The sequence below is a fragment of the Megalopta genalis genome, chromosome 10 (assembly GCF_051020955.1).
Source record: "Megalopta genalis isolate 19385.01 chromosome 10, iyMegGena1_principal, whole genome shotgun sequence".
Lineage (NCBI taxonomy): Eukaryota > Metazoa > Arthropoda > Insecta > Hymenoptera > Halictidae > Megalopta > Megalopta genalis.
Genome location: NC_135022.1, coordinates 17,346,418 through 17,359,807, shown reverse-complemented (window position 1 = coordinate 17,359,807; position 13,390 = coordinate 17,346,418). Strand labels below are relative to the sequence as shown.

Below are 13,390 nucleotides of genomic sequence, written 5' to 3'. Positions count from 1 at the left end.
GTCTTCCGCACGGAGGGCGACGTTACCGTGACGTAAGGCCGTCGATGATCACAGCGTCGCGAGAGAGACACGGCGACGAACAAGGGTGGAGAATAACGGAGTGGCGGTCGGGAAAGAGAATTAGAGAGCGAGAGAAGGCGAGAGAGAGAGAGAGAGAGAAAGAGCGCAAGAGAGACTGAGAGAAAGGGAGGCAGAGAGACAGGGAGTGAAAGAGGAACCAGGGGTGAGGAGAGGAGAGGAGGCCGAGAGCCAAGTTATAAAACTGGGCAACAAGCCAATTGACATGCCAGTTGGCCTGCAACCACCGCTGGCTGCGGAAGCCAGCCCCTGAACCCGTATCCATATTAATATTCCAACGATGACGTCCGATCGTTATTTGTGAGTGCAAAGTGCTTTCCGCCGAGCCTTCTGATCCTTTATTTTCCGCGTCGCGGATGCGATAAAAAAAAACAGCCGAAGAAAACAAAACAAAAAAGAAACACCGGCAAAGAGTGACGTGAAGGGGAGGAATCGAGAAAGAGAGAAAGAGAGAGCGCGCGCGAGAGAGAGCGAGGCTCTCTACGTGACCGGTGGAAGAGCAGAGCACAAAGAGAAAACCGGAGGATAAAAACGGAAAATCAAAGAGAAAACAACCGGATGGGTCGGCCGCGAACGGCGGTTACTGCGACGTGCAACGTGTCTAAACAAATTCGGGCCGAGTGCAACGGTTAATAAAGTTTTTATCATTTGCGCGACGGTGCAGTTTCGTGCGGTTCGTGCAATTCCCTCGGATTCCGTGACGGTGTGTTCCGGTGCATCTTTCCCAGCCGTCGGTCACGTTCCCGTGACGGGTTAATCGAGTCTCTAGAAATCAAGAATTAGTCCGGACCCATCGGACGCATCCGCGATCGCCGATCCAGCACGGTGATCCAGAAGAGCGATCCAGGACAACGATCCGGGGATATACCGTACGTGGAAGTACGCGAGCGGTTTCGTGATTCCGGGGTGAAATTTCCGGGTAAAATCGGTGCTGGGTGGTACACGGCGACGAGACCGGGGGATCGTCTCGAGCTCGTGGAGGGAACAGCAACAACGAGGAGAAAGGTGTTCGCCGGTGATCACGGAGTCCCGATGCATCTGGATTACTCGTGACTCGAATGCAGAGGGGCAGAGGGGCGAACGATAGCGGGCGAGGATGCAAGGTGCACGAGGCTACCACTACCACCCGAGAACGCAGGGAACGCCGAAGACGAGAGGGATCCTCCTGCCCAGCGTCCCGGCCGCCTTCTCTCCTCGCCGTGCCCCCGCCCTTTCGGTTACCATTTCCAGGTCTAATTGGTCGAACCTTTGTAAATTTATTCCGCGGATGATGCTCTGAATTCAAGCTTCGCCTCTCGAGAGGGTTTTCTAGTCGCTTCTTCCCTAGGAAAGTAATGCGATTGCCGGCCGAAGAATGGAGAGCAGGGAAAGAGACCGAGAAAAAGAGAGAGAGAGAAAGAGAGAGAGAGAGAGAGAGAGAGGGAGAAAGAGGAAGAGTGGTTCGGAACGGGAAAGAAGGGAGAAGAGACGCAGCTCTCGCAGGCCGCTCGCTCGCTCGCTCGCTTTCATTTGTAATCAATCGCCTTATCTCCGACCCTCTTCGGTTTCGAGGGTGCTCGAATAATAATAATATCTGAAAGTTGCCGAGCTCGTTGAAAATTGCACGACACAGCCTCGAATCCGAGGAAAAGTTGCGGATCGCACGGTCGAAACTTCCGCGAGAAATCCATCCCCCGCCCCCCTTGACATAACCCACCGTGCCCCCTGTGTCATCCGGCTCGCTTTAAATTTTTCATCGAGCGTTCCCCGTTCGTCGCGTGAAATCGACGCGGTTCGTTTGCAGTCGCGCGCGAGTAACAGAGAACGAGAGCTTGGGGAAGAGAGTGAGAGATAGAACGAGAGACGCGTGAAAGAGAAAGAAAGAGAAAGAGAGAGAGAGAGAGAGAGGACGTGAGAGCGAGAAAGACTGTGTGTCGTCGCGCCTCGAGGTCGGTTTGTCGTTCGACGTCGAGAATCTGTAGAAACGATTCGGAACGACCGCGTGCTTCATTAATCCATCTGGCCTCAATCTGCGTGTGCCAGCTGACCGATTCTCTTTTTCACCACCACCGCAGCCCCCCGCCACCTTCTCTGCCAGCCCTCCCTTTCTTTCGTTCTTTTCTGTTCTCTCTCCCTTTTGTTCCACGCGCGGGCGCGAGAAAACGGGAATAATTGATACATCCCGACGTCCGGGTGCCGGCCCGCAAAGGCGTCCAGATATTTAATAACCTTCAATATCGCTTAACAAGATTTTCCGGAAGGGTTTCACTAGTTACATTAATAAATACATTGTCGGGGAGCAGAGTCGGCGGCCGCGACGCGATCAGATCACTCTCCTTTCGTTCACCGGTCGCCCTGTCTGCTTTTCTCTCGAGGGAGGACCAATAATGTGTCGATATCCAGCACAATTTTCAATCTAACAGAACATTCGATACGTATCTTTCAGTATTATGTTGCTGAGAATTTTTTGGGTCACTCTGATATTTGTAATTGTTTTGTAAATAGCAGTGTTTGATCGGTAGATTGTAGACATCAATTGGAATTAGCACGCAGGATTCTACAATTTATCTCCTCTATTGAAAGTTAATTAAATTCCTATTTTATAATTGCATCAATTTTAGCCATTACTTTTTAATAAATTCTCTTCTTAAAGTCTGACTGCGCACATAAATTACTTATTGATAAAATAGTTTCAAGCCACTTGATTAAACATGCTTTTCATGCTGTTAGCCCTGTTCTTTGCGTGAAAATTTACCCTTTTCTATTTCTAAATAGTTTCTCTTCGATTATACTGTAAATTGTTATCCCCTTAAAATCGTATTGCTAGATTGCGGATCTTTATTCAAATTCTCATTTGCATATATCTTACAAAACCGAATTAAAGAAGTATTTCCTTCGTAAAATAAAAATCACTCAGTGCGAAAATAGAATAAGATTGCTATTGAACCTTGTTAATTTATTCGTTTCCTTGCATTTTAAAAATATACGTACATACCATAAATGCATAAACATCCGCAGTCTACTGATTAAACATACGTAACGTCTATTACAATTAACAATTTTAAGCGTTATATTAAATATGCTTTTCGAGCCTATATTTCTAATGAAAGCACACAAAAGTTAAAATAGAGTATAACAGATACGTATCGGAATGTATTAAAAAAGGGCGTCACCCAGACGATTCACTAATCTCTCTACCTTCCCTCGTTAGAAACGATTCATTATACTTTCTTCGGAGCTGATCCCCGCGCCGCGGTATTTTAACGCGTCGTTATCGGTTTTATTTCCGCGTTAACGACGACCGTTCGCGATCGTTTGAATTCGGTTGCAAATGGAGCATAATCGAAGACCGCGCTGGCGCCGCCGGCCAGCCGTTCTCCATTGGTTTCATTTTGTAATCGTGTGCTCTGTTATTTATTTTTTAGGTTTCATAATATGCCGTCAAATTATAAGCGGTACGGCCATTACAACTTATATTTTCTCTCCTCTCTCACGAATCACGCAGTCACGAGTCTTGCATCCTCTCACCTGCTAGGTTAACTATATAAAATAGCGTACCGCGCGTAGACCATCGCCAGACCGCGCGCGGTTTCCCGTAGAGAGACCTCCCACGAGGTCGTTCTTTCTTATTTAAGTTGAAAGCGATCTCACGCCGGTCTGATCGGCGCGAACGACTCGCTAAAGAAGCGTGAACGTCCGTCCGTCAAAGGGGCGACCGCGTTTCGTTCCTCCGCGTTGCCTCGCGAACGACGATTTAATGACGGCGCAACCGCGCGCCATCGCCGACGACGAGAAACGACGAAACTGAGACTGGTTTTTGTGCACACTATCCCCGGTCCCCGTTAATGCGCTGCAAACTTTGATAGAATTTTTGACGAACTCCATGCACGTCCGTGGAAGATCATTTTACCTGAGATGTCTCGATCTATTCAGCTTTCGTTTCACTCCAATTGAGAAACTAGCAGGAATTGAAAAGTGTCTGACAATAACTGCTTCGAACTATTGTACATCGGTTCTGACTAAAACTGTTATGCTAACCCGACACACTTTATAACAGTTACGAGACTTTCTCGGTTCTCCATAACCGCTTCAAGAACCGAAACCGATACCATAACAAACTGTTACAGTTTTAACATACCTTGAGGATATTGAATGTATCCTCCAGTTTCAGTAAAAGCAACGATATGTTCTCAACTTGCGCAGACATTCGAATTTGTTTTCGATGTCGATCTTCTGCCTTGATACCGATCCAATTTACGATGTAACGATTTCGAGAAGCGGACCGTCGTCTCTGACTCCATGCAAATGAGCTCCTTGCATTCGAATGGCACACAGCTGCAGCTCATCAAAACGTCCTAACCGATAGTCTCCCAACTCCTTCATCCCTCATCGCGCCAGGGCGTCGCTTGTAGCTCCCAAAGAAACCGTTTGCGGGCTGTTACGAACGTTCTGGGACCGTGTGATCGGCGCAGAGTGTCGTTTCTCGTCGGGAGCCGGGTGCGCTAGCAAGAAACCAGAAAGAGAGAGAGAGACCGGATGCGCGCGAAATCGACGATAACGACGACGACGACGACGACGACGATGACGACGACGACGACGGTGACGGTGTAGTTCTGGGCGCAGAGATTCAGTAGGTCACCGATCACGTAGGCACACGTAGGCGTCATCATGTCATCGCTTCTTGCATCCTCCCACGTTTCTTTTACGTTTACTGTTTCTCTTTTGGTTCTCTTGACGATATGAACGTAGATACTTTTGCGAGAGGACATGGCTTCTAGTTAAAACGCTTAGTGCAACGCGATGCATCGGCCGGGGTGGCTCCATTTCAGAGTCTCTCGAGGCTTGTGTGCCGTCTTGGGCAGCGTCCAGTTCACTTTGCGCGTTTGCTCGGCGCGCTTTACCAGCGCGCGTTGTCGGTGATTCCGTTGCCAGGAACCCGGATGAAACGGCGAACTGGTTCCCCTCCCCGTCTACGAGCTTCCGTTTTCTTGGTCATTCTCACTCCCGATCGCGAACACGACGTTACGGTTGTCCCGTTTACGCGTTTTTGGCTCCGGGACGATCTCGCGCGGTCCGCGCGCGTTTCTCTCCCCCATTGTTTTCCAGCGGGGACCAGCTCTCTCTCTCTCTGGCCAGCTTCTTGGCAACGGAAACGGTCCTTTCCATTGTTGGAGGACACCATCGGGAGAGAACGGTCCAACCTTCTCCGGTCTGGCTTCATTGGCAAGTAAATCGTAACGATAGCTTCGCCGCGGACATATCGCAGGAATCTATGCATTTTTGCACTTTGCAGATATCGAGACCGGTCTGCGACCAGTTCTCCGCGGAATGAGGTAATAAGTATTGCCGTTGGAAATGATTCATTCCCCGTGTGCCTCTCTCTATATATATATCTATATATCTCTATATATATGTGTGTGTCTGTGCACGCTCGGTCTGTGATCGATGAAAATTGAACAGTAACACCACCAGAAACCGTGGTTCTTCGATCTTCTAAAGCAGAAGAATCGAGCGAAAGCTGATATTTTGTCTAGAGAAAGAGAGAGAGATTGTTCAAATTTCGTCCGCCGCGTTCGTCCGACGAAAGGAATCAATTGTTCCAAGGGTCAATAGTTAGTGTCTCACTCTGTTTTAACCACTTATACATATAACATACATCTCTCTCGCCAACGTAGTAGGATGTAAATACTTGTTTAATTTTTGAAGGAAGAACGAGCTTGCTCGCGCGAGAGAATTTTGTTGACTGTGATCGGTCCCCGCGGGACCGTCGGCCGTTCTACAGTTTATTGTTTTTGATTCTGGCAAACGTAGTAGAAACTCGCATCCTCTTGTCTTGGTTTGTCCGCTTTGTCCGAGTTCGTTCGTCTGTTGAACTGAAAGAACACGAATCAGCAACGCAGCGTAGTAATTTTTTGCATATTTCGTAACTATAAATATATATACATATATTTCTGGTATACATGTATACATACATATGCTCTGTGCGCGTAATTATATGGTGTACACGAACATGACATGTCTGACCCATATATTATATATCTGCATACACGCGTACATCGGTATATGTATATAAATCTATATATATTTATATATGAGCATCGCCAATGAGAACCAGCCTGGCCGCATGCACTCTGTAATCTAGCGCGAGATCACAGCACTCGCCCCATTTAACCTGTAAGCCACACGACGATCACTAATCGGCGAAAAAACCCCATGAACGCATGCCGGAGCAGCCACCATTCTAGCCCCCCGCCGGAGAACGAGCTGTGCGTCGACGGGGAGCACCGGAGTCGCAGGGACATGCTGTCGCAGGGTCGCAAACGACCCGCCCTCACCATCCGCGAACAACCCGCCTCCATCTCGGGCTACCAGCCCTATCGCAAGGTGAGTCGTCGCACCTGCCGCGATCTGTCGTTGGCTTCCGAGAAGATCGCTCACCCTTGCGTCTCAGACCTCAGAATTTTCCCATTTGTTTGATCTTAGCAATTCTACTTAAATTGTGCTTCTTCGTTGATATCGTGAGCACAAGTTTCTCGGTGACACAGTTAACCCGTTAACAGTGTATACCGAAATATTTCGTGATATATTTCAATGGGATGACAACTTTTATCGTCGTGGAAATTTTTAGAAATCATATGTGGAGAATAATAATGTTATATTATTAAAACTTAACGCGACCATGTGGTACAAGCTGCACAGTTTAGTTTCGAACACCACTGTAACGTTTTCTATATGCAGTAAACTTTGGCTGTCATTGTTTGAACAATCATCGTCTACTGACAAGGGACGTCCTTCTTTGACGCTGAAACCATCTGTAAATTAATCGAAACACGTTTTGCCGATTATATACCGTACATTTCTTCGAAAGAGCTGCAAATTGTGCTGCTGCGATTTTTTAATTACTTGAAGCGTGATAATATAACTTCTCGCTGCGAAAGAAAAAGTCCCCACTGTAACTGGAGTTGTACGGTAGTTAATTCCCCGGTTAGCAAGTTAAGTAAATTCAACCCTTGTGACAATTTCATGCGTTCTGATTCTCGCAAAGAAGGCAGAAAATTCCGCAGATTGTTCAGTCACGAACAATTTTCAGCTTGCGCGATCGAATAAATATGACCGTAATTTTGTTGAAACTTGTGCACAGCCATCGGTGTTGAAAGTAATCATAGTTAAAAGTATTAAGTTGGGTCGAAAGAAAAGGGGACGCGATAAGCGAAAGTTTCGAGGGAGCACAGCGCAGCGAAAAGAAAGGACTGGATCGCGAAGGGGTGAACGGTCTCGGAAGCCTAATTGATTTGCCACGGTCCAGGCCGTGGAGGGACGGTGTTGCTAAGTTTCTGTGATTCCCAGGACGATATTCACCGAGGAATGATGAGCCACAGGTCGCAGAGTGCAGCGCCTATGGTCGCGTCGAGCCTCCGGTACCGCGGTAGGTCTCAGAGTCCCACCGGTCATCGCTCCCTGTCTCCGCCGGAACACAGATCCATGCCCTATTCGCACAGCTACGTATCGACCAGGTATGAGTTATCGCCAGGGCCTCTCCGCCACGTGAATCGAACTGCGAAAGAGGTCGTCTGTGCCCGCTATCGTTTCCGCATTACAGATTCGCCTCGAGGTCAGCGACAGCCACTCCCACCGGCTCCCCGAAGAAACGACAGTTGCCCATGATCCCGGCGATGCTCAAGGAACGGGTCGACCAGGACCTCCAAGAGAGAGTCACGTTTATGAGGCACCATAACAGACCGGTGCACACGTACGGCTCGAGCATGGGAGGTGAGTCCATTTCCGAAAATTTACTACCGCCCACGCTATATCGTCGCCTAAGTATTGCGTTGCCTCTGCTCCGGATACTTCATGGAGCACGCCGCGCCTCATAGTTTTTACCTTGCCTCGTCATAAATTCTTCTTGGTATTAACCCCGTTGAAAGGCTGACTGAAAAATAGAGCTCGCAGCTGCAGCCTTTCGGATTGATTGTATCAGTGGCGATGCAAGATTTATGTTGTAGCAAGAGGTTTATTAGAAGCATTGGCTACTTTGTCTAGAAATTATGATAAAAATTGATTGGAGGAACTTCGTGGAACGTTTTGTTATCGGAGCTTGTTAGATCAATTTTCTGGAACGCTTCTCTACGAGTATTCGCCACGAAATGTTGCCCAGATGCAACGATTGCGATAATTTATTAGAGGAAAATGAAAATTGAAAATGAGATAACAGAACAGAACTTGATAAAAAGAACAGAATTTTATTCGAACGTAAAAGAACGAATTGACGTTGATACTTGACGAGTTACTTAACTTAAATCTTCTAGAAGATTTAAAAGCTTAGAAAAATGGACTAGAAATTTGGTGCAAGTGTATTTGCCAGAAGAATGAATTAATATCGTTCACAAGACCTTGGGAAATCTTGTTTGACGGAGGGTTTACGCATTTTTGCAGGTTGGGAGAGACACTATACCGGACTGTCGGACTCGGATCTGCCCTCGGTGGGCTACGATCCGTTGTCGTTGCAGCACGGCTATCCTTACCGAATTCACGGGACTCGTAAAGGACACTTGAGTCCCGAGAAAGACGTACTCGGTGATCACGGTGACTCCGATATGGAGAGTATAGCGTCCGTGACGAGTAGTGCCTTGAGTACGCAATCGGAGCGACCACGTGCCACCAGAGGACTAATGTGAGTATAGATCGATGTCTATTTGTGAAATAATTTTTCGAGTCGATGACCTTGCATTTATTCGAAGTCAGTGTACAAAGCAAAAACAAGTTCCATAGAGAAGAAATTCACCCTTTAGAGGAGACAGCCATCCATTGTACCGTTTCTACGTGGCACGCGTTCTTCACTCCACCCCCTCGCCCCTCTATCCCCATTCGCATTCTTTGTTTTCACAAGAGAGTTGCCGCTCGATCCGATTAATGCCTCGCGAGACACCCAGCCAAATTGATCGAGAGATTCCCGATTGGATCGTCGTTACTGTCCGAGAGAGCGCACGTAAATTCCTATGAACACAGGCGCACAGAATGGAACATTTGATGGCTCACCTTCTCACCGACGATAATCCCTGAATTAAATGGACATTGCCGAATGAAATGTCACCCCGTAGCAGCACTACTCTCATTCCATCCCCCACCGCCTGCTTGATAGGTATCCCCAGATCCTTGCGCGCTCTCTTCGAGGATTCTGAAATCTGTTCTAGAGACTAGATGATGCACCTCCTATGCACCGTGTCAATGTCCATTTAATGCTGTCCCATTCTAACAGAGCAGGGATTAGTGCGTGGCGTTGGTCGAACGGCTAGGTGTAACCCACGTTTGAAAAGATAAAAAAAAAAGAAAAAGAAAAAAAAAGAGAAACACGTCACCTTTTGTTACGATCACCGAGAGAGAGACTTGATCGAATCGCGTCGCGCTTTGTCCACCGAAACGAAAAGATTACCTGCATTTCTTTTTTTCAAATTGTTCGGCGAGTGACAATGCTCAAAATTCGCAGGCCACAAAATTCTGTTCGATGTTCGGACCTCGAGAAATCCGGGAAAAATATAGAATACAGAAGTGAGTGAGAAACGCGTTCGATCGATCGCGAACGTGCGAGTAGAGTCGTTTTGCATTTTGAAGTGTAGAAATGAGAAAATCGTATATATACATGTATCCGATGTGTATATATATGCTGTCTCTTGTTATACACGCAAATGTACGAAGAATGGGCTGAAAATCAATGAAAAAAAGATACATAAAGAAACAAAGAAACAAGCTAGATATAAAACAAACAAAAAAAAAACACAAAAATACGTACTCGTTTTACTGTGACCGCAGGATGCGCTAAAAACTCTATATGAAAAACATTGTTTGCAGACCGACAGTTAAAAACGTTTTAATACCCGGTGTCATATCCCCTATGCCCCTGCCCCCTAGGCGCAATAGGCGCAGGCACAGACTTAGGGTACCCTGCAGCGAATGTCACTGTCCGAACAACAATCCCACCAAGCCCAGGAGCAACAACCCAAGCAAGCACAATCCCACCCCGCATCCCCTCGTACGGAGCAAGTCCGCAGTGGTGCGCTCGTTATACAGAAAGATGCGTACGCCGTTCACGAGGTCGCAGACCGTCGACGAGAACATGCTGAGATATTACAGCCCGGAGACCAGCGAGTACAGCGTCTCCGAGGGTTACATGCTCAAGCCCGAGGAGCTAACCGGTAGCTCCAAGAAACGTATACCGGAGATATACGTCGAGGATTGCCTCCAGGTCGACTTCAACGATCGCCTCATCGAGAAGTTCCGCGGCCGGTACTCCTCACCATACCTGTTGTTGGACTCCGGCGCGCGTAGACGGTCGCGTAGCTGGCAGGACCGAGCGGGCCGATCGGTCGCGAAGGTCGCTAGACACCAGTTGCTCGCGAGAGGCATGCACGATTTTACGGACGACACCGGCATTAGGAACTTAGACGTTAGCTTGCGGCCGCGTAGATCGTTCTTGTTCTCGAAGGCTAGGAGCTTCGATTACGACGTGCTGCACGACACCTACGCGGACCGGTACGGCTTCGGGATACGCGGGGGTCTGCTGTCGCGGCGCGCGAAGAGCTTCGAGTACGACAACATATCCGGGAACATATTCAGCGACGACAGCCTGCGCACTGCCCGAAGAAAGCTCAAGAAGAACCTGTCGATCAGCGACGCCGGATACGGCGACAAGATACCGGCCCTCGGCGATCAGAGCAAATCGTACCTGGACTCGAACGGCGACGACAAGATGCCGAACAGCCTGATGGAACGGGAGAAGAACTACGATTACATGCTCAAGGACCACAAACCGTTCTACGGTTACGACACCGACTTCGTTTGCGGCGGCGCCCAGGTCTACAGGCCGCGTTTCGGCAAGCCGATCGACCTGAACAGAGCGAAGGGCTACCGATACGATCTCGACAATGTGTTCAGCAGCGACGATCAGATGGGTCTGAGGAACGTGCTCGGCAGAGAGGACCCCGCTAAAAGGAAGTACATCGACTCGACGTTCCAGGATCACGATCCCACGTTCGCCAGGAACATATCGGAGAAACGAACGAAGAACCTGGACGACGGTATCTGCGATCCTACCAGCGATCATATATACTGTAGCATCGACGAGGCGCTGTCTTCCTCGGACACGTACGGCCGAGAGGTCAGCTGCTCGCCGATCCACGTAGCCTCCGATCTGGACTCGTACGAGGATCAGAGGACGAGCAGGAGCGGTCGCAGGCGAACGAAGAGCAGCGAGTCGTACCTGGAGAACGGATACGACGGGTACGACTGGGACGTCGAGTACGACGAAGGGTTCGTGGACAGAGGGAAGATGGACGATTACGATCAGAGATTGTACAGCTACGAGGACAACGTCCAAGCATCGAGGATGGACGAGCAGATGTACGACGACGACTATTACGATCGCAGGAGACGGAGCGGGTCGAGGAAGAAGAGAACGTCGCAGTACGTCGAGGACGATTACCTCCAGGACGGTTATTGCGGCTACCGGTCCGCGGACGAGTACGATTACCAAGCGCACAGCGGTCCCGAGAGCATGCGAGCCGATCACTACCAAGACAACACGCTGCCTAGGCGCAGGCGAAGGCGCAGCAGAAGGGAGAGCAGGGAGGCTGGCGTCTACGAGAACGTCCCGTATCGGGACACGAGCAAGGGCACGTTGGTGGTTCCGAGCTTCTCGGAGAGCAAACGAATGATGCTGCAGCGCGCGGAATCGTCGCCGGTGCTCCGCTCCGACGAGGAGCTCAGCTCCTCGGAGCGAGCGGAGAGGATGAAACGGTTGTACCGTCGCCGAAGGAACAGTAGTTGTCCCGAGGCCAGGGAGCTTCGTTACTACGACCGGCGGAAAGACGAGGACAGAACGACGAACTTCATCTTGGACTCGGACGAGGAGTTCGGCTCGATGGAGACGGTCGTGTGCGCGGACTGTTTCCGACAGAAGAACGAGACCGGTATGGTAGTTAGCGATGGGGGTAGGTACTACGAGACCGGACGCGACGGGTACGTTGACGCGAGATACGACTACGGTGACGGACAGATCTGCGACCCGGAGACGTGCGAGCTAGCTAGGTCCGAGTCGTTGAGGGCGTACCGCGGTAGGCGTAAGAGTAGTTGTCCGGAGTGTCGGGAGATCGCGATGGCGTCCGAGCTAGGTAGGTCCGGGTCGCTGCGGAGCAGGCCGGAGGAGAGGCGGCCGTCGTTAGAGTCGCGGCACACTAGGTACCGTAGACGAAACAGCAGCTGCCCGGAGGCTAGGGATCTCGAGCTCCTCGAGAAGAGGCAGCAACAACAGCACCAGCAAGCACAGCAAGCCCACCAGGGTCAGCAACACCAGCAGGGTAGTAAGAGGAACGTAGCGATCAGCGACACCCTCGAGTACTACGAGTACTCGATGGAGAGCGAGAGCCAGTGCAGCGAGAACTGCGGATTTGGCCCGTGCGATCCGCGTAGGCCCCGTAACCGAGCACCCCGCCCCGGTAACGCTAATTCAAGTCTCTTTGATTCCCAAACCGCTACCTCCGACACTGCTAAAAACTACCACCCACGGGCCGTCGATCACCACGATACCACCTCACGAAACACGACCAAACCACCGTCGTCGCGCGACACCACCGACGGGCCGGGCCAACACGGCGTGGCTGCCACGACGACGACGCCGGCGACGGCCTCATCGTCATCGCCGTCATCGTCCCTGCGGCGGCGATCGCGAAAAAAAACCGGCACCGACGGCTACCACGATACCGCCGGCGACGATATGCGCGGCGACGACCAACCGCGGGATCGACGATCCTCCTCCATGCCCGAAAACAGCGAGTACACCGTCCAGTCGGGCTCCTACGAGAAAACCTCCAGAAGCCAGGGCGCCGAGAACGAGGCCGACGAGCACGGCAAACGGAACCAGTTCACTAGAAGCCTCAGCAACACCGACGCGCCGCCAGACGAGAAAGTTGGTGAGTCGACGATCCCATTCGCCAAAATACTCTGCTACGTACGCGTCCTCTTGGGCTCCGAGCACTCGTTTCGCGAGAGCTGCCGGTAGCCATCTCGCGGAGGCTAGCCCTTTCGCGGAGATCACGGTTTCCGTCGAGATGTTGTCGCTTCACCGATTAGTCGATGTCTTCGGCTCGCTTTTACGAGATGATCGAATCCGATGAAGCGTTCGCAACGCGGGTCAAAAGTGACCCACGGAACCATCGTGTCTCCGCGAGGGAGCTAGCGACTGCTTTCTTATGGAGAGTAACTGTTTCACGGAGATCGTAGTTGATATTTTCAGTTGGTTTCTACAAAATGTTGGTATCCAATAGAGCGCGTTTTATGATTT

The 13,390-nt window shown here is 50.2% G+C and overlaps 1 protein-coding gene across 20 annotated transcripts in view; it reads left to right on the top strand.

Moving 5' to 3' along the window:
* Window positions 1-13,390, top strand: part of Rim (Rab3 interacting molecule) — a 103,870-nt gene that overhangs the window by 68,043 nt on the left and 22,437 nt on the right. For 17 of the 20 annotated variants that reach the window (XM_076524742.1, XM_076524736.1, XM_076524745.1 and 14 more), the window contains 6 exons: window positions 3,483-3,512; window positions 6,291-6,441; window positions 7,405-7,571; window positions 7,658-7,827; window positions 8,491-8,728; window positions 9,904-13,019. In XM_076524742.1, the coding sequence (XP_076380857.1) occupies window positions 3,483-3,512; window positions 6,291-6,441; window positions 7,405-7,571; window positions 7,658-7,827; window positions 8,491-8,728; window positions 9,904-13,019 (3,872 nt within the window). The remainder of the gene's footprint in view (window positions 1-3,482; window positions 3,513-6,290; window positions 6,442-7,404; window positions 7,572-7,657; window positions 7,828-8,490; window positions 8,729-9,903; window positions 13,020-13,390) is intronic. The other 3 variants (XM_076524737.1, XM_076524733.1, XM_076524738.1) reach the window with 2 other exon arrangements.